The following is a 27,076-nucleotide window of genomic DNA, read 5'->3' as shown; positions in this document are numbered from 1 at the left end:
GTTTGCAGTGCAGTTGCAGGAAGAAGAGGTTCAGAAGGTGGAGGAGTTCAGGTACCTGGGGTCAACAGTGCAATATAACGGAGAGTGTGTTAGAGAAGTAAAGAAAAGAGTGCAGGAGTGTTTTGTGATAGAAGGGTATCTGTAAGAGTGAAATGGAAAGGACTGTTTATAGGACTGTGGTGAGACCTGCAATGTTGTATGGTGTACTGCTGGGGGTAGCAGAGCTGAAGATAAGGTTTTCATTGGGAGTGACGAGGATGGACAGGATTAGAAATTAGTTTATTAGAGGGACAACACATGTAGGACGTTTTGGAGACACGGTGAGGGAGGTGAGATTGAGATGGTTTGGACATGTGCAGAGGAGGGACATGGGGTATATTGGTAGGAGATTGCTGAGGATGGAGCCACCAGGAAGGAGGAAAAGAGAAAGGCCTAGGAGGCGGTTTTGGATGTGGTGAGGGAAGACATGCAGGTAGTTGGGTTGAAAGAGGCAGATGTAGCGGACAGAGGGGTATGGAGATGGATGAAAGAACAGCTACAAGGCACAATCACGTCCACCGTTTGGGAAATCGGACCATGCCACCATCTTCCTCATGCCTGTTTACAAACAAAGGCTGAAACAGGAAGCTCCGTTCAGAGGGAGGTCGCTTTGCAGAATGCTTTGGATGGCGCAGACTGGGACATGTTCAGGCGCAGCTCTGATGACATTAACATGTTTAGGGAAGCGGTTGTGGGATTCATCGGAAAACTAGTGGATTATACGGTGCAAAAAAACACTATAAGAACGTGGATAAAACCATCCGTGGTGCTCTGAGATCCTGCTCCGCTGCCTACAACAAGGGGCTCGCCACCGGGGACATGGAGGAGTACAGGGCTGCGTTTTACAGTGTTCGCAGAGCGGTGAAAAATGCAAAGCGGCGCTACGGGAGGAAACTAGTAAAACTGGGTATATGGTTAGACAGAGCACCTGGTCACTGGGATTGTCTTCCTCGCCACCACGTTGTTCTGCCCCTCGAACCGGGCGTAGAAGTCGTTCAGCGCATCTGGAAGGGAGGCGTCACGGTCACAAGCAGGTGATGTGGTCTTGTAATTCGTGATCGCCTGGATGCCCTGCCACATGCGCCGGGTGTCTCCGCTGTCCTGGAAGTGGCCATGGATTCTCTTGGCGTGTACGCGCTTCGCCTCTCTGATAGCACGGGACAGTTTGGCCCTTGCTGTTTTTAAGGCCGTCTTGTCCCCTGCTCTGAAGGCAGAGTCTCTTGTTTTTAGCAGCGCACGAACCTTGGCGGTCATCCATGGCTTCTGGTTGGAACGTATAGTGATGGTCCTGGAGGTAGTCACGTCGTCAATGCACTTGCCGATGTAACTGGTCACTGTTGACGTGTACTCCTCCAAGTTGATGAAATCGCCATTGGTTGCAGCTTCCCTGAACATGTCCCAGTCAGTGCATTCAAAACAGTCCTGGAGAGCAGACATGGATCCTGCTGGCCAGGTTCTCACTTGTTTTTGAGCTGGTCTTGAACGCCTGCTGAGTGGTCTGTATGCTGGGATCAGCATAACAGAGATGTGGTCTGAGTACCCGAGGTGGGGGCGGGGCTTCGCCCGGTATGCGCCCCGGATGTTTGTGTAAACAACATCCAGCGTGTTTTCTCCTCTGGTTGCAAAGTCCACATTCTGATAGAATTTGGGAAGCACAGTCCTGAGATTTGCATGATTAAAATCTCCGGCGACTATAAACAGTCCGTCAGGGTGTGTGTTCGCTAATGGTCCCCTAGAGCACGCTGAGCGCTTCCTTAGCATTAGCGCTAGGTGGTATGTACACTCCGAACACAATAGCAGTGGTGAATTCCCGGGGTAAATAAAAAGGTCTACATCTCACAACAATAAACTCCAGCAGCGATGAGCAGTAGGTAGAAACAAGCACAGAGTTCTTACACCATTCCGTGTTGATGTAAACACACAGACCGCCGCCCTTGAGTCTTACCGCACAGAGCTGCATTTCTGTCGGCACGAACGCGGCTAGCCCGTCCAGCTGTATGGCGGCGTCCGGAACTCTGTCGCTCAGCCACGTCTCAGTAAACACAAAAACGCAGCAGTGTCTGTACTCACACCGAGTAGCTTGTTGGAGTCTGATGTAGTCTAATTTATTGTCCAGGGAGCAGACATTTGCCAGCAGTAGTGATGGTAGAGCGGGCCGGCTAGGGTTTGCTTTTAGCCTAGCATTAGCACCCGCTCGCTTTCCGCGTTTCTGCTTCCTTGCGCAACGCTTCCGATTCCCCCTCCTCCGTCCGTCCTCCGCAGGCGATGCCGAGGTCTGGAGGCCTGGTTCTCGGAGCACGCCGAGGTCGCGTAGCTTCTGCCGCAGGTCGTCATTTATGGTGTTGTTTGGGTTGTTTCTGAGTTCTTTCAATGTTTTTCGGTTGTACACAGGGACACCGGTTGCTCCGATGTCCATGTGTTGTGTAGGGCGGGCTACAGAATAACGTTAGCACCATTTTGGGTCCGGAGCGGCCGCTGCGAGCTACTGCCGCGCCACCATCTTGGAAAGAGGACGGAAAGAGGACCCACGGAAGTCTGCTGGACCAGACAACATTCCTGGCAGAGTGCTCAGGGAATGTGCAGAACAACTAGCAGATGTCTTCACTGACATCTTCAACATCTCCCTGAGCAGCGCCACTGTTCCTTCGTGCCTCAAGATGACGACCATCATTCCTGTGCCGAAGAAGTCTTCTGTGTCCTGCCTCAATGACTATCGTCCCGTTGCACTCACACCCATCATGATGAAGTGCTTTGAGAGGCTTGTCATGAGGCACATAAAGACCCAGCTCCCACCCGCACTGGACCCCATGCAGTTTGCGTATCGTCCAAACCGCTCCACGGACGATGCCATCTCCACAACCCTCCATCTGGCCCTCACCCATCTGGATAACAAGGACTCTTATGTAAGGATGCTGTTCATAGACTTCAGTTCAGCATTCAACACAATCATTCCCCAGCACCTGATCGAGAAGCTGAGCCTACTGGGCCTGAACACCTCTCTCTGCAACTGGATCCTGGACTTCCTGACCGAGAGACCTCAGTCAGTCCGGATCGGGAACAGCATCTCCAGCACCACCACACTGAGCACTGGGGCCCCTCAGGGCTGTGTGCTCAGTCCACTGCTGTTCACTCTGCTGACTCACGACTGTGCTCCAATGCACAGCTCGAATCATATCATCAAGTTTGCTGATGACACGACCGTGGTGGGTCTAATCAGCAAGAACGACGAGTCAGCATACAGAGAGGAGGTGCAACGGCTAACAGCCTGGTGTGGAGCCAACAACCTGTCTCTGAACGTGGACAAAACCAAAGAGATGGTTGTTGACTTCAGAAGAGCACAGAGTGACCATTCTCCACTGATCATCGATGGATCTTCAGTGGAGATCGTCAAGAGCACCAAATTCCTTGGTGTTCATCTGGCGGATAACCTCACCTGGTCACTTAACACCAGCTCCATCACCAAGAAAGCCCAGCAGCGTCTCTACTTCCTGAGAAGGCTGAGGAAAGCCCATCTCCTCCCCCATCCTGACCATGTTCTATAGAGGGACCATCGAGAGCATCGTGAGCAGCTGCATCACTGCCTGGTTTGGGAATTGCACCGTCTCGGATCGCAAGACCCTACAGAGGATAGTGAGGACAGCTGAGAAGATCATCGAGTCTCTCTCCCTCTATCATGGACATTTACACCACACACTGCATCCGCAGCAAACAGCATTGTGGACGACCACACACACCCATCACACACATACTTCACCCTCCTACCATCAGGAAAACGGTTCAAGCATTCGGCCGCCACAACAAGACTGTGTAACAGTTTTTTCCATAAGCCGTCAGGCTCCTGAACAAACATCTGACTGAACTCTCTCTCTCACACACACACACACACACACTTACACACAACTGAGTGACTGATCTGCACAACCGGACTCAACACACATACACTTCACACACCCAGGTCTCAGCACCATTCACACCTCTCATTATAGCATAATGTTTACATGCCATTTGTTGCTGATCTCCGGGACTTGCTCTATTTGCACATTATTCTGTGAATCCATTGGTCACTGTTCACTTTATCTTGATTGCTGCTACCATATTTTTTTACACTATTATAGGATTGCAAAATTCTGTTTATATTTGTTTACATGTCTGCTACTGTGCACCTTATCCTGTCACGACAAGTTTTACTGGCGGAGCTACTGCTGCTTTTATTTTTATATTTTGTGTATTTTGTATTGTTCTGCACTGTCTTGTGTTGTCTTTTGCACTGTCTTGTGTTGTCTTTTGCACTGTTTGCACCAGTTGCACACATGCACTTTATGTGGTGAGGATCTTAGTTCCTGGCCCTTTGTTCTTCTGTACTGTGACTGTTGTTTTTATGTTGTTTTATGTAGCACCTGGGTTCAGGAGAAACGTTGTCTCATTTCACTGTATACTGCATCAGCTATATATGGTTGAAATGACAATAAAAGCTTCTTGACTTGACTAGAGTCACAGTTTCAACATGGTGGCTCTAGGAGCCTGTGGCAGGGACTAAGTACAATAACTGACTATAGATCACCATCTTCTAGGATGGTGAATGCGGACGCTTCTCTGGCAGACGAGCTAAACACCTTTTACGCTCGTTTCGAGGCTGCAGCTAACCACGCTAGCGGCACAACCAGCGTGCATGCCGAGAGAGCCGGAGAGGTAAACACGTTCACCACCTCGGAGCATGACGTGAGGAGGGCATTCAAGAGGGTGAATACCAGGAAGGCAGCAGGACCAGATGGCATCACAGGTCGGGTTCTGAAAGCCTGCGCTGACCAGCTAGCACCGGTGTTCACTGAGATATTCAACCTCTCACTGGAACAATCTGTTGTCCCCTCATGTTTTAAACAGTCCACCATTGTTTCTGTCCTAATGAAACCCCAGCCCGCCTGCCTTAGCGACTATCGCCATGTAGCCATGACCTCAGTAGTGATGAAGTGCTTCTAGAGACTGGTCAGAGACTTCATCACTGCCTCACTACCGGACACACTGGACCCACTACAGTTCGCGTCCCGTCAGAACCGTTTTACTGAGAACGCCATTGCTCATCTCCTTCACACTACGATGAGCCACCTGGACCACAGAAATAGGAATTATACAAAGATGCTGTTTGTGGACTACAGTTCAGCATTTAACACCATAATTCCCTCCACACTCACCTCTAAGTTGGAGGTCCTGGGACTCAGCATGCCGATGTGTCAATGGATCTCCAGCTTCCTGACAGACAGACTACAAGCCATTCGGGTGGGAAAACACACTTCATCCACCCTCACCCTCAGCACTGGAGCTCCGCAGGGTTTTTGTTCTGAGCCCCCTGCTGTACTCACTGTACACGTATGACTGTGTGGCCACTTCCAACTCCACCACCATTATCAAGTTTGCTGATGACACTGTTGTGGTGGGCCTGATCTCCAACAACGATGAGACGGCCTACCTACAGGAGGTTAAAAACCTGGAGAGATGGTGCCAGGAGAACAACCTTCTCCTGAGTCAAGAGCAAGACTAAGGAGTTGATCGTGGACTTCAGCACGAAGCAGGAGCAGTCATACCAATCGCTTAACATCAGCGGGACCCCAGTGAAGAGAGTGGACAGTTTCCGGTACCTTGGTGTTCACACACACAGGACCTGTCTTGGTCCTGTTACACCAACACCCTGGTGAAGAAATCCCGGCAGCGTCTGTACCATCTGAGACGCTTAAGGGATTTTAATCTACCCTCTCAGGTGCTAAAGATTTCTACACCTGCACCATTGAGAGCGTTCTCACGGGTAGCATCACTTCCTGGTTTGGGAACAGCACCATGCAGGACAAGCGAGCCCTCCAGAGGGGGGTACATTCAGCTGAACGTACCATCCACACCGAGCTCCCTAACCTGCAGGACATCTACAGCACGCAGTGCCGGACCAGAGCCAGGAAGATTATGAAGGACCTCAGCCATCCCAATAATGGACTCTTTTCTCTGTTGCGCAGGCCATTCAGAGTTTAAACCAGGAGACACCCAGGATCTAAAAACTGTCCCACTCTCTCCATCATCACACTTTTTCTCTGTACATAGCTCACCTTTCGCACCACGACACGTTAAACTCTTATATATATATGTCTTTATATCTTTATATATTCTTATATTTTATTTTATATAGTTTCTTATACTTTATTTATCAGTCTTCTTTTTCTTTGTATTATTTTTCTCCCCATCCTATTCCCTCATGCCGGACCTGTCGTAATAATCATTTCACTGCATGTCGTACCCTGTATGTATGTGTATGTGACAAATAAATATTTGATTTTATTTGATTTGGATGAGCCGCTGTGGCGACCCCTAATGGGAGAAGCCGACAGAAGAAGAAGAAGAAGTGTAGAATAAGGTAATTTTATGTGCCTGTACCAATACAAAAGTCTCTCCTTAAACAAGTATAATATTATTATACATTGATGCCATAAATCAGTATTTTTATCTTGAAACTTGATATCTAAGTTTGATTTTAAGATGTACAGGAGAATATAATATTGCCAGTCCATCACATGAAGCTTGTTGGCATGTTGGCTTGTTGGCATACAAGCAACTCAACAGCATATGAAAATAAAGAAAAAGTAGAAAATGTAAGTTTTAGAATGTCCAGGCTTTAAGCTAATTGGCATGATGTGGAAAGACCCAAATAGGCTATTTAGGCAGGACCTTCAAGGACTATTGATTAATAACAAAAGGTTTTTTTGGAGAGGAATGGTTTAAAAAAAACTGTTTCTTACTGTTGTGCATGTGTGATCAGCTGCTACAAGAAACCTTTATTGGAGATTCTACCAGTAAATAATAAATGTCTTTATATAGATATGCATATATTATATCTTTTTTTTTTTTGCATTTCTATAAAAATACAAGCAGATCTGATCTTGTAATTTGATTTGTAAAAAAACATTCTGGTGACAGGATCCCTGGCCACATAACATGACTTGATCAGAAACACCAGCACAGCTAGAACATATTTCAATCTAGTTTTATGATCGGAGCTCAATGTCCCATAACAGCTTGAAAACACAATAAATCGTGTTAGGCAAGTTCCTTTTTAAATCATTGTAAATTAATGATTTATAAATAATAAATAATTATCATTAAATAACTGTATAGTAAACAATATAAAACTTAACAATGAATAAATAAGGAAATGTAGGATATTGACATACAATTGCAGGCATGCACAAAACAATCCAATAAATGTGATGCTCAAATAATATAAATTCAATGAAAACATTTTACCAAGCATTATAACTATATTAACTGCTAATAAAACTTACAGACTCTCTGCTACTTTACAGGCTCATCAAATAACAACTTGCATAGCAACCAAGTCAATCAAAGCATATCTGTTTTTTGTTGGTGTAAATGTTTAAATCAATTTATTTTCATTCTTTCTTTTTATTTAATTTGTATTAAATAAAAAAAAAAACAACCGAGGAAACTTTTTTATATCAATCTCATAATGATGGTTTTGTTGCTTAATTATGAGTGGATGTAGCTGAACACAAGTCCTATCCTAACTACTATGTTGGAATGTAAATAGTCATTTTGTAAAAGATGCAGCCACTGGCAGAGTAAAAAATGTAAATATGCCCAGAATCCATTTTTGGTTTCTTTATGTTTTGTAGGAGGATTTCTTTATGTGGATATTAATGATCATGGGACATAGACACCTCCAATTGCAGCTACAGGAACAAATAAACAAGAGAGAGAGACAAAGATCATAAAAGTTCAAATGTACAAGTACACCATGAAATATTAAGCCCAGAACTCAGTCTGTAATTTTAGCTACTGATAAGATAGTATACACCACCAAATATCTATTCTATTTTACCAATAGTGTACAGTATTTGGCAATTGCCCTATTCAGTGCAACTTACATTTATCTCGCTCATAAAACTGAGCAGCTATGGGAGTTAAGGGCCTTGCTCAAGGGCCCAGTGGTAGCTTGATTTGGCTGGGATGGTGTGGCCTTCCGATCCAAAGTCCAATGCTTTAACCACTAGGTTACAGTATCCCCTCCTCAGTGTAATGTTATACCCTTGTTTAGCATGTCCAGATTAGGCATCAATTACTAAAATACCTTTAATACCTCTTTTTGTGCTATAGAGCCTAATCCTATAATCACCACGTATCAGTCTAAAATACACAAGAGATGGAAAACTGAGTCACCCCTTTAAAAGATGGACTGGCATTACACCCTGACTTACAAGCAAATTTATGCTCAGCAGAATGCACACGTAGCTGTGGTTTATTCTGCTTATACCATGGAAATCTTCAAGCATTGACAAGTTAAAGTTGTAACTGATAATTACACAATTTGATAATATTTATTTCTTACCTTTATTTTCAGTTCATCAAATGTATCTTGTGCCTCACACCATTTATCAAAATTACCATATCCGCCATATAAATGAAATAACATACAATTTACTAAATAACATACTTGGAAAATGCAATAGCTGTCACATTCTGTATGCAACTGTGACTGTAAGTTACTATGGTTGCAGTCGTTTATAGTCAGTAAATTCATTTAGAATTAGGATTAAGCAAACACCTTTCATCCAATCAGAATCCTGACTGACAAGGTTACAAAGATTTGCCAGTGTGATTCGAAATTCTGATTATGTACTTCAAAGTGCTGTCAGAGGATCCTGACTTATTGACTGTTTCTCTTCAACAGAAGTAAAAGAGCTTATAATTACAACATCATCCCAATGTTCACGTCTTGGCACCAGCACATAAACTCAGCACGTGTTCACTCTGCAGTCTGTACACGCACACATTCTCTTGTAGAGTGGATTTTTTTTAGCCTTGCTGATGAGTTACTCTGTCTGTGAGACGGTGAGATTCAGAGAGACAGGAATAGAGCAAAGGAAGCACGGAGGAGTGGAGACAAAGAGAAGGAGAGGGAGAAAAAGCGAGGGAGTGCGTCTGTATGTGGCCTATTTTCAGCCCAAAAAACAGGCCCTGGATGAGTAGTAGAGGGAAGGTTTAGCTGAATGAAAAATAAGAATCATGATGGAAGAAATTCCAAGTACAAATGAACGACTACTGAAACTAATATGGAAGCGCAATTTGGAAGACAGAACTGACTGGGAAAAAAAAATGATTAAGGCATTCATTTTGATTAAGTATTATAATGTAGTATATGTGGATTTACATTAAGGGCTTACATTTAGTATAATGAAAATCTGAAAAGAAATGTAAAAAAAGATTTAAAGCTTTAGATATTGTGGGCAAAACCAGAATTACTTTTTAATCAGCATTTAAAATCAATATGTGGTTTAAAACTGAGAAATATATCTTTTTCATTTGCTCATCTCTCTTATGTATTTATAAACTGTACATTTTTAGAAATTTTTACTTTTCTACTTTAACTTAAGTGGAAAATCTTAAAATGTTCTTAAACTTTTACAAGAGGATTTATTTAGATTATCAATTGCATTTTTACTGTAGCAATGTTTTGGGTTATTTTAATACTTTTAACTAATACTATAACTGTATATTAAACAAAAGACACCATGACATTCTTTCTTTCAGGAAAAAACTAAAGAAATCAATTTTTCTATTAAGGCCTAATTATTGAGCTGCCTTTAATCTACAAATTTATTCTTATTGAGAATTCAGTCACCACCTCAACTTGAGCTTTGTGTGGGTTTAGTTTAATAATACTTTAAATGAGTATCACCATTATTTTCTTATTTCTCTTTAATGCTGCATTAATATAACCTTGACATTATCAAGCTAATAATAAAAATTTAAACTCTGCAATGACTTATGACAGGATTGTCGTAGTGCATTGAGGCTCCCGAATGCTACAACCAAGAAAGACATTGCTTTATTTTCAGTAGATTGTGAGAACAATAATGACACAGTTGTCTGTGGCTAGTGGTTTGAAAGGTGGAAGGGATGCAGAGTACATGTAAGTAATAGAATATTATTTTCGTATAACAACACGTCAAGTGTTTAACTTGTCATCTTATGCGCTCTGCCAAACAATTACAGTTTTTTATTTGTCATATATGTTGTACTTTTAATGTGTTAATAGCTGTCTTTAATTTTAGTAAATGTCCATGAAATAAGTATCACTCACGATCCCCTCCAAAATGATAGACAACTTTAAAAATAAAACTAAACTAATCACTATGTTTTGGTGCATTTTTAGTAAATTTTAAAAGGTCTACTTTTAAACAACTACTTACATAATAATGCCCTAGTCCTAACTAAAAAAATAATAAAGTTTGCCAAGTGTAAAGACTTCCACTAATTTTCAATCAGCCCACAGATTATCCATCTTAACCCCTGAGGTCCGGACTCAATCTTGGAGAGACGAGTGAAGTGGACCAAAGAGTTATCTGAGGATCAAATCAATCTTATCGAGAAACTGGGTTGCACTCATGCTTTACCCCACTCTGAACAGTGATATCCATTTATAAAGGAAAGAAGATTTTAAGGATAAAGACTCAGTCTTTCTCAGATTTTTTTCTGCTAAATAATCCGCTGCATAACTTTATTCTACTAAAGGCACCAAACAACGGTGATTTTTTAAAGAGCTTTTTAAAAGCAAACTTTTAGGTAGATTAGTCCACACTTCTACATTGTCTTTAAAAGCATCAACCAGAAGGTTTAAGTAACGTTTTCTATTGATTTACTATTTTGATTAATCATTAGTGCAGGTCTAAAAGTCAAGAGAAGAGATGTATGTGGACACTGGATCATGAAATCTATAATTATGTCATTTTTGTTTTGTTACAAAATTGCCAATGATGTCTTGTCTATGCTTTAGCATTAAGATCTCCCTTTACTGGAATCCTACTGCAAACTTGTTTTTTCATCACAATTGCCTAGTGCAAAAAGTGTGTTCCATAAGTACAATATACGGTTGGCCCTGACCTCAGGGGAGGTGGTAGCTTAGGGGTGAAGGCATTGGACATTAGAATCAAGTTAAAATTATGAGGCCATGAGTTTAAATCCCAGCCACACCAAACTGCCCAGGTGGCTCGTTCATCTCTATATCTCCATAGCTGCTCAGTTGTTTGAATGAGACACTCTGAATAAGGGGGTTTGCCAAATGCTATTATTATTATTAATGTAAATGTACAAAGCATGAAAGCTTTAGTGTGACAATCATACACATCATGAAGACTCCTGTTATACATGCAATCATATTTGGGGAGGTAAAAGCTCAGTGGACCATATCCCAGCACCACCAAGCTTCCACTACTCAGTTGTAAATGTAAATTTAAGCCTCAAGCCCACTAAACATATTTGAGATAGATTGTTCACCAAAAAAACTAAACATATAAACAACTACAATTAAAAACTGTCACCCATTTATTTAGCATGCCTGCCACAACCCCATGTAAGTCATTACTATAAATATGGCAATGTATTTATACCTATTATGTCAGAGCTACTTTTATAGAGAAATAAACACCTTCTGACCAATCAGACTTAAGAATTCAACAACCATAAGGTGTAATTAAAAATTTGATTACAGAATGTATATAGTTTATTCAATATAGCCTTACAGCTCCCTGGCATTAGTCACCAAATATGGTTTGCATGAATGACTCCATTTCAGGAATAAGGGATATTATGGGTCACGAGATAGAAATAGAAAATTAATTACAACTTCTTTTTGTTAAATAGACTAGTAGGAGCCTCATAAAACAACAACTGGTTTTATTTGTTTTAATTCGTGGCAACAGAATGGTTTGCACTCATCTGTGCGAGTGTGCTGGGGTTCTGAGAACAGATTGTGCTGTGTGCTTTTGCACAACACAGCACCTTCTCTAATGAGTTCATCTCTGCCCAAAGGAGTCGAGCAATTATTGGCTATTTGTTTCCTTGCTCCATTAAGTTGATGCATTATTTATGGGGAGAATTCCCCCACACACAAATTAATGGAACGTTATGAAATAAAGTGCTACCAAATAATTTTCTCCATTATTTTCCTGCTTATGGAACAGTGACTTTTAAAATTTCTAGTTATAAAAATTAATTGAGCTGAGAATTAATGTGTCAAGATTTGTGTTTAAGATAGAAACAAAATGCTCTTAATTATAAAGTAGAATTGGTGTTGGGAGGCAAAATTGGGACATGTATTGAAACATATACTCTACATACAGTCCTTATAAAAATAATTTACAGACATTTCTAGAATTCTTTGATTTTGTCATTATGTGTACCAAGTGTAGATTAAAGCGAAAATAAAATCTATTTGAATGATTGTATCAGGCTGCAACATAACAAAATGTTTAAAAGTGAAGAGAATCTAAAAACTTTTCAAAAGCACAGGATATCTGTATTCAGAAAACGTTAGAGTGTTTGCTTTTATTTCCTGATATTAACTAAGAAAACTGCACCTTTGGATTTAAACAACGAAACAAAAAAAAAAGACTTTTTCGGTGTAACTATCCCTATTACACCTACTATTAACAAACCTATTCAGGTCTGACCAAATCGTTTAAAAAAAGCAGCTAGTCATACCTTTAGAAATACCAAACAACCAAACTGTCTATTTTTTTATTTATATTAATTTATTATTATATAACATCAGTAATTTAGGTGGATAAGAGTGTGGATGATCATCAAATGTTATTAAGGACAATCTATGAGTTATAATTAGTGACATTTTGGAAAGGTGAGAACACAGGCAGGCAGAGTTGTATAGGGATTATCCATAAAGTAAATAAGGTGAGGGTCAAAACCAGCAAGTTGGTACTGTAGATAATCAAAATAAAAAAAACAAGGCAAAGAAATGCACAGTAACAATGAATAAGATGAATAAGAAGAAATTAAAGCAATTTATGTGCTATAACAGAACAGGTGTACACTACAAGGACCAAATTAATGACAGGACTGAAACAAGACCCTAAAACAAAAGCCAAAATATAAGGACATAACTGTTGTCACTATGGCAAACAGTGGTGGCATTCTGCTAGTAAGCGTTTCCATAGTAACAGGTTGAGAAAATTCTCCTAAGAGTTCAAATGTGAGACTTGAACTACAGCAGGTCATGGGTCTCTGTGCAGTGGGACATATATCATATAAGATTTGTGAGCTCCAAAATGTTCCCCCTTATAATTATGTTAACTGGCTTCTCTCAATTAAGTGCAACAATAACTCTATTACACAGACTAATGCCAGCAACCCTGCAGAGAAATCAAATTTTGGTCCACTGGTCTATTCTTTAGGGCCACAGAAAAGAATAAGGATGTTAACTGATCAGTAAAGACTAAGCTTTTCCACCACAGACTGGTACAATAACTGCAATAAAAACTGCCCCTGTCCAGATAAGTTGTACTCTTGTTCCATCACAATATTTATAATAGTAATAATAACGGATTTTAGATTACAGGACAGCATATAAATTTGACAAACTTTAAATGAAAGAAATTAAATATCACCTTGATTCTGTTCTACATTGCCAAATCAGGTATCAGGTATATCCTCTTTACAAATCTTTTTTTTTTTTTTTTACCTCAGTTACTATGTTAAGTGTCTTGTCCTCACCCTACCCAGAACATGGAAAGTAACCACCACACTAAGAGCTCAAACCAGATCATAACGGGTGGTCCATTCTCAGAATAGCAATGAAAATGACATACCTTAGTGTCACAGCTGGATGAAAACAGTCCCTTAACAGTCAACAGTATCAAGCAACAGCAGTCCTGTAGCAAGAAGTGCTCACCTGAGAATAAAATGCTCTAGCAGAGAGATGCTGGACAAAAAAACATAGAAGGTGGCTGTGTCAGTGGTCTTCAGAGGTTTAGAAGAAGTCTGGATTATCACAGCACCACCCAGACGCAGGCGCATGAACATAGGGTTTCCTGGAGGAGACCGTAAGAGATTTACATAGCCAATTTTCATCAGGATAGATCCAGATTGCTGTTTACTGATTTCTTCATTAATTGGATTATGCCATTTTTTGCTGTCTTGAGGGATACACTGGTTGGTAGGATTGCGTCTGGTCTGATAGTAAAGCTCCACAACGGTCCCTCGTGAAGAAGCTCTGTGCTCCCTGCTGGATCTGCCACTCCTTGGAGTAAACCATGCTTGCTCAGGCCTTAACTGGGCCAAACAGAAACCCCCATTTTCAGAAATGGAGCAAGTACCTCTAATCTCTTGCAATTTCCAGAAGGCATATGCTGTGACACATATGTATCCTTTGTCAGTCTGCTTTGAACTGACATGACCTGAAAAATCCATTATGTCTTCTATCTTGGTTGTTGCATAAAACAACAGATGTATAATGGGAGATGCGGAACGCACCTGACGAGTCAGTGTGAAAACTCTGACCCTGGTACCAGTGTTAATCAAATCTAGAGGGATAGGCTGTTCTACAGATATGGGCCCAAAGCTGATGTTGATAGCAGGCTTCCCCATGAGCTTGGTGATGATGAAGGATTGTGTCTGTAACTGTTTTGTGGAGTTCCCCATCAAGGCCTGACTAGTATCTTTCAGAAAGAAATGATCTGCATTGGTGATCTGGTAGGTCAGTTCTGGTGAAGAGTTTCTAAGGTCTTTTGATAGCTCCTCCCCTTTTGTTCCTACAGGAAATCAGAAATTAGGTTTAGTTAATAAATATTTCTTTATATTATAAAGGGTAGGATGCTTATATTATATTGGTAAAGGCTGCTGTACAGGTACATTTTTAACATTCAAAAAATATAAAAGTACTTACAAAGCTATAACAATGGTATTAAAGATCAAATTATTAAACACCAAGTAACTCAGTTCTGTAGGTCACAACACCTTGAAAACGACAGTGAAGGAAGTCCAGACTGGTCTCAGCTGAAAGAAAGGCTATATATTTTATGTAACATATTTGCTATTTGCTCTACTGGCTGGATACTGACTGCATTTAATAGTATTTTAACTTGAACGCTGACTGTGGCCATAAAGTAGAATCTAACCTAACCTAACCTAATTTAAACTCAATAACTCAAATAACCACAAAATTTGCGACCAGAAAACCACCTCAGGACACACAGTTCTGCATAGGTTTAGAATGCTTAACCTTTTTATTCTTTTAGTATCTCATCAACAGTTAAACAAATGTTAGTCATACCTTTGTCCTCTTGTGTGCATTTCTTTTATAAGAACTATTTTTTATCCATGTCAACTCAGCTCTTTCTATCTAAAATTACAAACAATACTAAATCAATTTGTGCCAAATATTTAATACATGATAAACACCTTGATATTAAAACTTCCTTAGCTCTGCTGTCTGCCTGTGCCTGTAAGTATAGGCCAATTTTCTCTCATGGCTAAATAATAAAAGCCAGCTAATAGTTTCTTACTTTCAATACTAACCACTGACTATCAACAGCAACCTCTTTCATTTTACATTAGCTGCTAAATAGATAATTCATAAAAATAATTATTATGAAGGGCTTTTTCTGTCCTTCCCTTTCTGCTCAATCCGACTGCTTCTTGTCTATTCTGCAGAGCATCTACATTGTTTTCTATTTTTTTATTTCTAGTGTTGCAAGTTTAGTTCTCTGAATGCAGGATTTGCCAGCCATTTGGTCCCATAACAGTGGGTTTACAAAGAAATGGCAATCATGTGGAGGTTGTTTTGGTAAATACAGTTGCATTTAGCTTAATAAAAAAAGTCTTAAGTTACCCTTATGTACTGAGACTTTTGGGACATCCTGTAGTTAATTTTATCACAGGGTAAAAAAAAAATGCATTCCCTTATAACACAAGCACCAGACTCTCCCCGGAGTCTCACTCTGGAACTGTGAAAGAGGATTTCTTCCTATGCAGCCCCCTCAGAGAGCAGCAGGAAAAGCAGTTATAAACGCTCTCCTCAGGTGTTCACTGCCTCAAGACAAGCAACATGCCAAATCCCTCCTTAAATACACACTTAGCCAGAAACAGTGAAAGTTCATCTTGACACTTTACACTTCTTTGAAGTTATAATGGGGTTTTTTGTTTAGTTTTGTTTTGTTTCCTTTTTTTAAAAAAGATGTCCCTTTGTATTACTCAAACCATCCAATATAGTACAAATTGGTTTTGTGTCATATAGTTATAACTTCAACACTCTAGCACCACAAATTGCTTATCAGCATCAACTACAGATGTAGATTATAAACTGTGCAGTGATGTACAAAGAAAACATTTTAATACGTTTTTCGCAATATGTCACAGGCTCCCTGTTAACCTGATTTTATCTTGCATACATATTGAATTTAGGTTTATGTCAAAGAACCATGATGTCGCTTTGGACAGAAAAACACCATCAAGTTTTTATCAGTGTTGGACAGACAACTTGAATTTCTACTCTATTATTCAGGTTATCTCTAAACCAACACAGCTGTGCACCTCAATGACACACTGCTAATCCGTTTGATGAACCTTCCTACTGGCTTCATATTGATTTTAATGCTATGAGGTTAACAAATAAATCCCGTCTCTAAGCTAAGGCTGGAAATCCCATGTGGACTCAAAGTAGGTTAATGGCTACAGCTGCAGGGGAGAAGTGCACTAACTAGTGCGTACAAGGTTGCCCTAGTATATTAGGCCAACAGCCGAGCGCCAACTGCATCTAATTATCACCATGATCAATAGCTAATCTTATGTTTATGCAAAGTTATTATGCCATGAGTCAGAATTGCATTTTTATTTTTACATTTTTACCTACAGTATAACATCCAACTATAAAATACTGAATGTATAAAGCATTGTATTACTTTTACTTTGAAAGAGAGAGCCATGTTCAATAAAAACACAAAAAATTAGGAGGGAAGAGATGGAGCCATTAGAGAATGCTACAGTTTAATTTTGTTTTTATCTGACATCTTCAGATTGTAGTATTTTACTATCTACTTATTAAGGATGTTTTTTTTAGCGTATATTTATAGCTGTATATTATGAATTAGCTCATTTTGTGTTATTAGAATGCTGGATTAGGAGGATGTTAGAGACCATTTTATAACTATTTGTTTTTCTAGGTGCTTGTAAAAATGATTTATATATAATTAACCAGTCAAAAATATGGACACACTTTCTCCTTTAGTGTTTATTTAGGTGTTATTTTCTACATTGTACATTAATACTTAAAACGCCAAATCTATGAAATAACATGTACTGTATGGAACTATGTAGTAAACAAAACCGTGTTAGATATCCCAGAATATGTTTTATATTTTGGATTCTTCAAAAGTAGCCACCTTTTGTTTTGATGACAAATTTGCACATTCTTGGCATTCTCAGCCTCATGAGGTTGTCACCTGAAATGGTTTTGAGTTATTGAGTGCTTGTTGGCTGCTTTTCCTTCACTCTCAGGTCTAACTCATCCCAAATCATCTCATATGGATTTATTGTGGTTGATTGTTTAGGCCAGGCCATCTGATGCAGCACTCCATCACTCTTTTTCTTGAACAAATAGCTCTTACATAGCCTAGAGGTGTGTTTGGGGTCAATGCCCTGTTGGAAAGCAAATGTGCAAACCAGATGAGATGGCATGCGGCTGCCAAGTAATATGGTAGGCATGCTGATTAAGTGTGCCCTTAATTTTGATTACATCACCAACAGCGTCACCAGCAGTACATTCCCACACTATCACATCTCCTCCTCCATGCTTCACATTGGGAACTACATATTCAGGAACTAATGTACAGTAGATAGTGTACAGTAATGTACACTATCAAACATACAGCAGAACCAAAAAATCCAAAAATCCAAAAATCTCTTCTTTCATAATTGCTTGTTGTTCTTCTGAAGTATAGTTTTCTTTGCAACAATTCGCCCACAAAGACCTGACTCATGCAATCTCCTCTGAATAGTATATGTTGAAATGTCTTCCACTTGAACTCTGAAAAGCAATGATGTTTGTAGTTTCTAAGGCTGGCCATTCTAATAAACTTATCCTTTGCAGCAAAGGTAGATCTTGGACTTCCTTTTTGGGGACTGTCCTTCATCATAGTCTTTGATGGTTTTGAAAACTGCTCTTGGGGACACAGTCTAAGTTCTTGAGATTTTTCAAATTGACCGACCTTCATTTCTTTAAGTTATGATGGACTGTCTTTTCTCTTTACTTTATTGACTGTTTTTTTGCCATAATATGGATTTGTACACTAGTTGTAATAGCACTAACCAGGTTATTGACTCTGTACAAGACAACTGATAGTCTAAAGCACATTAAGAAGGCAAGAAATGTCACACATTAACACTTGACAATGCACAGCTGTGCATTGAAAAACATTCCAGGTGACTCAGCCGTGAATCTGATAAGAGAAGAGTTTGCCTAGCTAAAATGTAGCTACTTTGGAAAATCGAAAATATAAAACAGAATATTTTTTATTTAAAACTTTTTTATCACATAATACAATACATGTTCTTTTCTAGTTGGGATGTCAGTATTAACATACAATGTAGAAGATAATAAAAATAAAGAAAAAACAGTGGAGGACAAGGTATTTCCAAACTTTTGTCTGATATTGTACTGTATCTGTATGGAGGTTTGACATTAAATTTTAGGTTCTAAAGGAATATTTATAAACATGCTTTTAGAACATCTTTATATAATATTTTGAAATATATTTTTTATGTTATTATTTTTATGTTAGTATTATTTTTATATTATATTATTCATGCACAAGTATTTTAACAAATAATTTAGTTGTTTATGTATTTGGAAAGGTTTCTGTAACATTTATTAACATTCTTGAGAAGGATTCAACATTTACATTCCAGAAACAAGTTTCACGTTACTTTTAGTTATTATCAAAGAGATTTTGATTGGGTTGGACTTCTCCATAATAGAAAGGTTAAAAAAAAGCCAAACACCAGTTTATTTCCACTTTCACAATTTCCACAGAGTATGAAGGTCCAGCTGATTCAATCCCCATCATAACAAATTCCCCAGTGAATATGAAGCTGCTTTCAAGTAGGTTAGGAAAGCTTCAGCAAATAATTAATGTGTAAGTAAACCTGTGACTTTTATTAATATCTTTATATATACAGGTTCATAAAAGACATATATATATATATATATATATATATATATATATATATATATATATATATATATATATATATATATATATATATATAAAAACCTGTTTATCATCATCATCATCATCACAATAATAATAATAATAATTTTTAATTATTATTGTTGTTGGTTTCATTGTTGTTGTCATGGCTTTCAGCAAGCAGTATTAGATATTCTAATTTAAAAAAAACATGCTGGTATTATAAATTATATAAAATATGCAAGAAAGTACAATCAATTGAATAGAAATTTGTAAAGAAAATTCTTACCTTTTATTATTGTAGCAAGACACATTGCTATGGCAATTTGCAGCATTGTCATAAGTAAAAAATCTGTGCTTAACATCACTACAAACTACAAACGCTCATCAATGTATTGAATGAAGCTGCCTGGATCCTTAAACCCAACAAGGTCATTGTGCAAATACGATCCAACAGTCAGGACTCTAGTCCCATTTCAGGATTATCCCTTTAGGTTAAACGCCTCTGTGGAGTCACATGATTGTGAGAAAATAGAAGAGAATCATACTGCAGTGCAATGACAACGACAATAATAATATTAATATTATTAATGATAGGTAAATAATAATAAAATAATAATAATAATAAATAGGTAATATTAGTAGTGAAAGATGCTACTATTTAACATTTTTAATTGATCATGGGTATAATTTATGATAAATATTTTGGATATTTTAATGTTCAAATAATGTAAAAAACTTTTATATTTCACAAATCAGAAATTAATTTAAAATTGCATAAACTGCATTTTATAAAACAGGAAAATATGCAAATAATAATCATAAAAAATTAACAGTAGTTATATAAAGAAAAAGCAAATAGCAATATAAAATAAAACAAAGAACAGGCAAAAGTGTCTATATACAACAGAAATGAGAAATGAGATAATTTTTATATTTTTATATCAGAAAATAAAATTGCCAAAAAATAATTAATAACAACCTGAATATAACTTCCCTAAATTTTTGTGCAAATTGCTTTAAAACTAAAAGCCTGTTGGCCTTTTTCTCAGAGTGGAATCTGAACAGATAATTTGTTATGGTGTATATTATTTTGCATAGTGGAAAAAATCCAGATGCTAAATGGTGTTTAAAACTTTATTTTAACTATATTTGCTTTTCCAAACTTTAGTCATCATAAATGAAAGATCCCATTTTATTTCTGCTCTTGTTTTTTTTTAGATAAAGTAGCAGAAATTATTTGTGTTTTTTTTTGTTTTTGGTCAATCTCTTAATCTCTTTTAGGTCCCAATAATAAGTACAGTACATGGACCTGTAAGAGATCTGTATTTTGCATTTCAAAGGTAAATTAAGAAAAAATTTAATCCAGTTATTATGGAAACGGTCCAAAACCTTTTATTTTATTTTATCAGCTGGCTTTCTGATCCAAAACAGATGAATAAAAAAATCTGAAACAAAACCCAGAATAAGCACATTTGACACAAAATCCTAAACAAATACTATAATCTTGTTACACACGTGCGCCCCCTACTGGCTGTGGTAATAAAAAGCCTTAACTTAGCATTTTTAAATTTTTAAAGCTGTACATTGAGGTGTAAAACATACAATAAAAAACAACAATAAAATGTATTCTAATACCGCATATACGTATACACACACACACACACACACACACACATATATAGGAATAAAGGTTTATCTTATCTTATCTTATCTTATATATATATATATATATATATATATATATATATTTTAACAGCTGTACATACATCCTATACAGTTTTCATTTGTTTTGTTCACTAAGAAAAAAGAATGAAAGACAACATATTTTTTTTTTTTACAAATCACATAATCGGCCGGTTGCTTAACTTGCCATTCTATATAAGTTATTTAGATGTATAACACTTGTCTGGGGTTAAATGGACCCTCAAATATGTCTCATCACAGCTTTAGTATAGTGAACAAGGTCACTATGAGCAAGCTAAAACAGCCCTCATCAATCATCTGTCAGTTAGAAGACACAAGCAGGCCTGTCCCCTTGTCTCTCTGGCCCAGTTTGACATCATTGCTGTCAGGTCTCTGCATGACAAAGCATGGCTTAATGTCCTGTTGTTTGATAAGGACATGCACTGGCCATTAATATGTGGAATAAATCAGATTAATGCATCTCGTGTGGCTTCCAGTGTTTACAATCATGGATCTTTTCAATGTCGACTTTCATAATGCTAAAATTGAATGCATTTGAAAAGCTTATTAATCAATAAAAAGACACTTCTAGCCACACCTATGGGTGAAAATTATTATTCAATAAATGAGCATGCTTGGAGTCTCTGTTTTACTAAAAAAAAAAAAAAAAGGGTGATGGAAAAAAAGAAGAAAAAGAAGTGAAGGAGCTGAGAGTGACATTAACTAATCTAATCTAAAAAGTTTTATTTTAACATTCAGAGCCCTTGCTGGAAACAAACATTTGTGCTGAATGTAGGGAATTAATTATTGCAGTATATTTAGAATTTGGCTGGCATCAGTCATTAAAAATGTGATCACGCAATTTGCAAATCATTGACATGGTATTACTTACGTCTGGGAAAAGCTCCAGATCTTAGCAATAATCTAGGCCAGAGATGTAAGCAATATCTTGCGATTTTGATATTTGGCATTATGTTAAAGTTTAATGCTGCATGGCATTGATCCAATGTGTAAAGTAAAACAAATAAAAAGGAAATTAAGTATGTCTTAATAATTTTCTTTCAAAAACTCGCAACTGACAGTGCTTAAGGACAAAGGACAATAGAAGATTGGAAAATAAACAAATGCACAGAAAACCAATTAAAGGTTGGGATTTTTTTTTTTGAGAATGCTAATGTCAAACAGAACACAATATTTCCATAATTAAATGAATTCACTCCATTCAACTTATTTAATCCACATGGAAATGAATATCTAAGGAATAAAAATGTGATGGTTTACTATTGTATATAAGCACTTTTTAAGTGCATCCTTAAACATTTTTTGCTCTTACATACTTCAACATCTTCCAATATTTTTTTTTATTAGATAAAACAAAAAAACTACAATTTGTATTCATTTATAGATTTGTTTGATGTTGTGAGTCATCAGCAAAATATGTTCCTGTTATCACTTATGTTATAGCAGTTATAATTAGTCATCCCCTCCCTGGCCTCTAATTTATTTCTCTTAACCTTGCATTAGAATAGAAATGCAGCTGGTTCTGTTAACAAAAAAGAAATCACAGAATCTTATTCTGGCTACTAATTGGTCAAAAGGTGCTGATTACTTTTCTGTAACAGCAGTTGTGGCAGCCAGTCGCAGGTTAATATTAACTTGTTTGATGTATTGTTATCACTTCAATATAACAGAATTACTAGAAGTAGACAGTAGACACAGACAAGCACAAGAAGATGAACTGGATCTTTAAGAACTTTATTATTTTTTTTAATCATTATTGTCAGGTCAGCAAAAGTTGGCAGCTTTTGTACTGTAATTGTAAAGCAGCCTTTAGTAATCACAGATCATAGATGAATTATGAATTAAAATTCTTTTAATTGGTATAAATTTCAACAACATTTCTCTCTGGATTACTTACTAAAACAACTTCATAAACAATGATTGTCTCAAAAAATGCTGTGTGGTAATACAAAGGCTGCACTGCAGAGGTACTCCAGTGACCTTAGTAGAGGTTTATATTGAATCTAGGAGCTATTTTATAGCAGTTTTGAAGAATAATTGCTACTTACCTGACGATCACAGACTTTTTAGAATGCACAGTGAAACTGACTGAACAGTAAAACTGACTCAACTGTGCCACTTTAAATTCTTTAAGTAAAATTAGTAGGTAGAGATCAAATACAGTGTAGACAGGCATGGATGAATCACCTTCTGAGAGAGAAAATGGTTATAGATCATTTTTTTAAGTTATAACTATAAAACAAACTGCAGAGGTACAGACTAATGAGGAGAAATTCATCAACAAGTTGATTACATTTCTAACTGATTTAATGTCTTACCTTGTAGTATTGCAAACTTGAGTTTTATTTGGAGCTGAATAAGTCATCCCCTTTAAGTGAGCTAAGCTAAATAATCTGACTAAAGAGGAGGAATTTTCATCACTAATGCCCCCTCACCCCCCCCCCCTCCACATTAATAAATATCATCACATCATCCTAATCTTTATCATAATAATAATAATAAACATTAATAATAATAAAAAAACAATTTAATAGCAAAATACTGTAAATCACTAAAAAACTTAAAAATAAATAAATAAATCAAATGAAGTCATCAAATACAACCTGTGGAAAGATAACATTTCAGGCACCAAATGCTAGCAGCCATGTCAAACATGGGAATGTAAGCCGTTAGCTACTCAAGTAAGCTAGACTAGGTAGTCAAATCTTTTTTGTTTGCAGCATTAAGACTATGTGTCTGGAATGTTCAGAAAAATATACCAGGGTGGAAAAATGCAAGCAGCTCTGGAATTTAATACACAAAAGAAGTTTAGATATCCAAATTCTGTAAAAGATTAAGAAAAACCCAAATGAAAAAAAGGAGAAGAGAAGAAAAAAACACATAATCCATAATTCTAATTAAATATATGTTATCAGGATGTTTGGTTATTTTTCCACATGCTAATGTAGTTTGACATGGAAAAAGTTTGAGGCTAACTTGTGAATTAGCAAATATGTAGAGTAAAAAGTGTTAAGCAAAGTTTCTAGCTTGTTAATGCTTAGCTAAAAAAATTTAAACATGCAGATGATTATTAATTGAAACAATGGTATTTTCTAAATTCTGTCCTTGCTAAGTAAAAAAATGATGTAATAGTCATTCTACAGTAGTTAAAAAGATCTCTAAGTGTCAGCATTTTGTAAATTCATCAGTGACAGGCCATCAGGGCCAGCAAGGCCTTTACTGCTGGCCTAAACTCAGGATCACTGACTTACGTTTTAATATATTTTCATCAATGAATTTGGAATATTCCCAATAATCTATTGTCTTCATTTAATAGCTTTTTTCTTGGGTGGGCTGCTGCTGCTGTGCTGCCGAGTTTACTACTGTAATTTAGAGTTTCTATCCAAACAGATTTTAGCCATATTGTCATAAGACTAGCAGAAATGTGTTACTTTAACCAATCAGACTGTGATTTGGCCACTCTGAGGCCGGCTAAAGGCATAGAAACAGGTCAGCATTTTCACGTCTTTTGATTTGATGGACAGAGAGGGGACTACTGCAACCTGGATCTGAAGCAAACTGCACAAACTCAAATATATTTGTGTGGATTTAATTTATGTTTTTTATTCCACTCCTTTCCACAAAGAAGAACAATTTGATTTACTGCATTTACTTACAAGGACATTTACAAGACAGACGTTTTTAGAAAGTTCGACATTTTGACGAAAGCTTGGTCAAAACAGATCAAAATGGTTAAGTTTTTTCATGAAGCATTTATACTTTTGTATTTTCTTTCTTGTTTAATTTGTAAAAAAACACACAGTTTGCCTTCATTTCATATCCCCAGGAAAACCGTAATGCACAGAAAATTTTCAAACATGCATGAAAACCTGTGATCATTTTATGAGGTTTAAAATTGATGCTTCTGCTAAAGATTATGTAACAGCGGTGCTGTTGTGGCTGCAGTAAAAGGAGACTTGTGCTCATTGGTTTTCTCACTTCAGTAATGGCATTCATTCACACTGCATGAGATACCTGGGATTAGGAGGTTGATTGATTTAGGCAGGACACCACTGAAGGCCTTGGTGTGAAATGCATGGTCCGCCACTAAAACTTATAAATGTGTTCTTACACCAGGTTTGTGCATGGCAGATTAGATATACCTGTTCACACCAGGTAAGTCAACTGCATTGCACAAAGTGGTTTGTTACTGTATTGTATTGTAGTGGTAACATGTTGGTCATAACTGCAAGTATTATCACAACATGCAAATAAGTCAGTCAAAAGTGATATTATAAATAAACTGTGCTTAAATAGTACATTTGATGCAGTTTGCAACCATATAATGACAGATTACTTCAGTTAAATAATGCGGTCAGCTGTTAAAGATTTTATCCACATAATCATCATCTAATGCAGTACCTGTGTGATCACCACAAGCACTCTTGTATGATCCAATTGCTAATAATGTTTGTATTGAGTAAGTAATGGATTGTTTGTTTTCCAGTCTGACCGGTGTAAAGATCAAGTGAAGAAGCAAAGTCAGTGTTGCTCAGTCAAACCACTGTGACAGTGATGAATGGGGCAGGTCGGCCATTGCTGGGCTCACTCTCGGTGTTCTGTGATAGGTGATGAATGGATGTGCCTCTCGGAGCGTGCTGTGGATGTATATCACCTTAGTCCCCTCAGGAAAAGAAGATCAGTTAAAGCTAGGCTATGATGTCACCCCACCTTCATCTTGCAAGAACAAGAAAAAAGTCTAAAGACATTTTTTCCCCACTATTCTTTTAAAAACATGAAAAGGCCCAAAAAGATTTATAAAAATATCTGGATTCTGGATATGATGACAGTAAAAGCGACTGCATTATACATATACAGTAGGTGTAAGTTTTAGGGACACATTTATTTATTTTAAATGTATTTTCTCAATTTATTTCTGTGAAGCTATGTTGGGACAATGTCAATTGTTGAAAGTGATGTACAAATAAAATAGTATTTTATGAAAATTTAATCATAACTACAATTTCCAACTGCATCATTCATTCCAAAATACAGAAAGTGCCCAGTTTAAAACATTGGATCATAAAATATGTAAATATAAACTGGAATCAGACAGCTAGAAAAAAAATGCATGTATCAAATGTGCTGATCACATTCTGATCAATTGTGTTTGAATGAAGTCTTGTTGCTACAGTGCATCTGAAAAATATTTAAAGCGCTTCACTTTTTTCACACCTTGTTATGTTATAGCCTTATTCCAATATCGATTAAATTCATTGTTTTTCTCAAAATTCTACAAACAATACCCCATAATGACAATGTAAAAGAAGTGTGTTTGAAATCTTAGCAAATGTATAAAAAAAATTATAATTCATTATAAATCACATGTATTCACAGCTTTTGCTCAGTATTTTGTTGAAGCACCTTTGGCACCAATTACAGCCTTTTTGAGTATGAGGCAAAAATAAGACAAATTCACAAATATTCCTCCCATTTCCTGAGGAAAGCACCGCTTCGGCGGTTCCTTCTTCTGGCGCATGTAACTTGGGATTTCTGCCAATGAGAACGGGAATTTTTCGTATGCTAGTGAGCCCACGGACTCCTCACAGCCTGTGCTGTTCGAGGAGCTTCTGGAGGTAGTGACACAGGCCATCACTAAGCTAGAGATAGCCTGGCCCAATGAGTAGCAGAAGCAACATGTTCCCAGCAGGCTGGATGAGCGTTTCCTGCATCCCGCGACACAGCCTCCGCCCCAAAGCCTACCGTTTTTCCCCAACCTACACATTGAGGTCTCTAGGTCCTGGGAGACCCCATATGCCTTCCCCCGCATAGCTATATGCAACTATAGTAGGTTTAGGGAGTGCGGCTATGGGGAGATGCCCAGGGTTGAGTAGACGCTAGCAATCTCTCCTCCACACGATGAGTGTGTTGCAGGCATCCCAGGCTGACCTGCTATGAGAGATGGATGAGGGAGTTGGCTCTGGGGCTGACGATTAGAAGTTACGCCCGCTAGGTACGGCATGGGCCGGAGGTTGGTCCTTGTCAGATCTGGTAGCCATAGAAAGGCTTTTGTGGCACACCCTATGCATGGAGATCTCAACAGACAGGGCGTTTCTTCTGAATGCCCTGGCCATGGCGGCGTTTGGGTGGTATTTCCCTGCAACTCTAATGGGGCTGCTCGGCAGGGAAAACACCCTCTAAGCCCAAATCGGTGGTGTTGGCCAACCTAAGGGTGGTCCTCTCCTCAAACAAACGGGTGGTGGTGAAGCGGCCCAGTCAACCAGAGCACTCTGCATTGAGGGGGACGGTCTACACCT

The 27,076-nt window shown here is 37.9% G+C and overlaps 1 protein-coding gene across 1 annotated transcript in view; it reads right to left on the bottom strand.

Moving 5' to 3' along the window:
- The window catches only part of si:dkey-1d7.3 (transmembrane protein 132D), a 43,108-nt gene extending 23,606 nt beyond the window's left edge, over positions 1-19,502 (bottom strand). Inside the window, exons 1-2 of the mRNA XM_046867150.1 lie at positions 19,363-19,502; positions 13,781-14,639 (exon numbers count right to left, since the gene is read on the bottom strand). Coding sequence (XP_046723106.1) covers positions 13,781-14,639; positions 19,363-19,438 — 935 coding nt within the window. The 5' untranslated portion in view covers positions 19,439-19,502. The remainder of the gene's footprint in view (positions 1-13,780; positions 14,640-19,362) is intronic.
- Positions 19,503-27,076: the final 7,574 nt, after the last annotated feature.

This window comes from Silurus meridionalis, chromosome 15 (genome assembly GCF_014805685.1).
Source record: "Silurus meridionalis isolate SWU-2019-XX chromosome 15, ASM1480568v1, whole genome shotgun sequence".
Classification (NCBI taxonomy): Eukaryota; Metazoa; Chordata; class Actinopteri; order Siluriformes; family Siluridae; genus Silurus; species Silurus meridionalis.
Note: the sequence above shows the minus strand (reverse complement) of the source record. Positions and strands in the feature narration are given on the sequence as shown.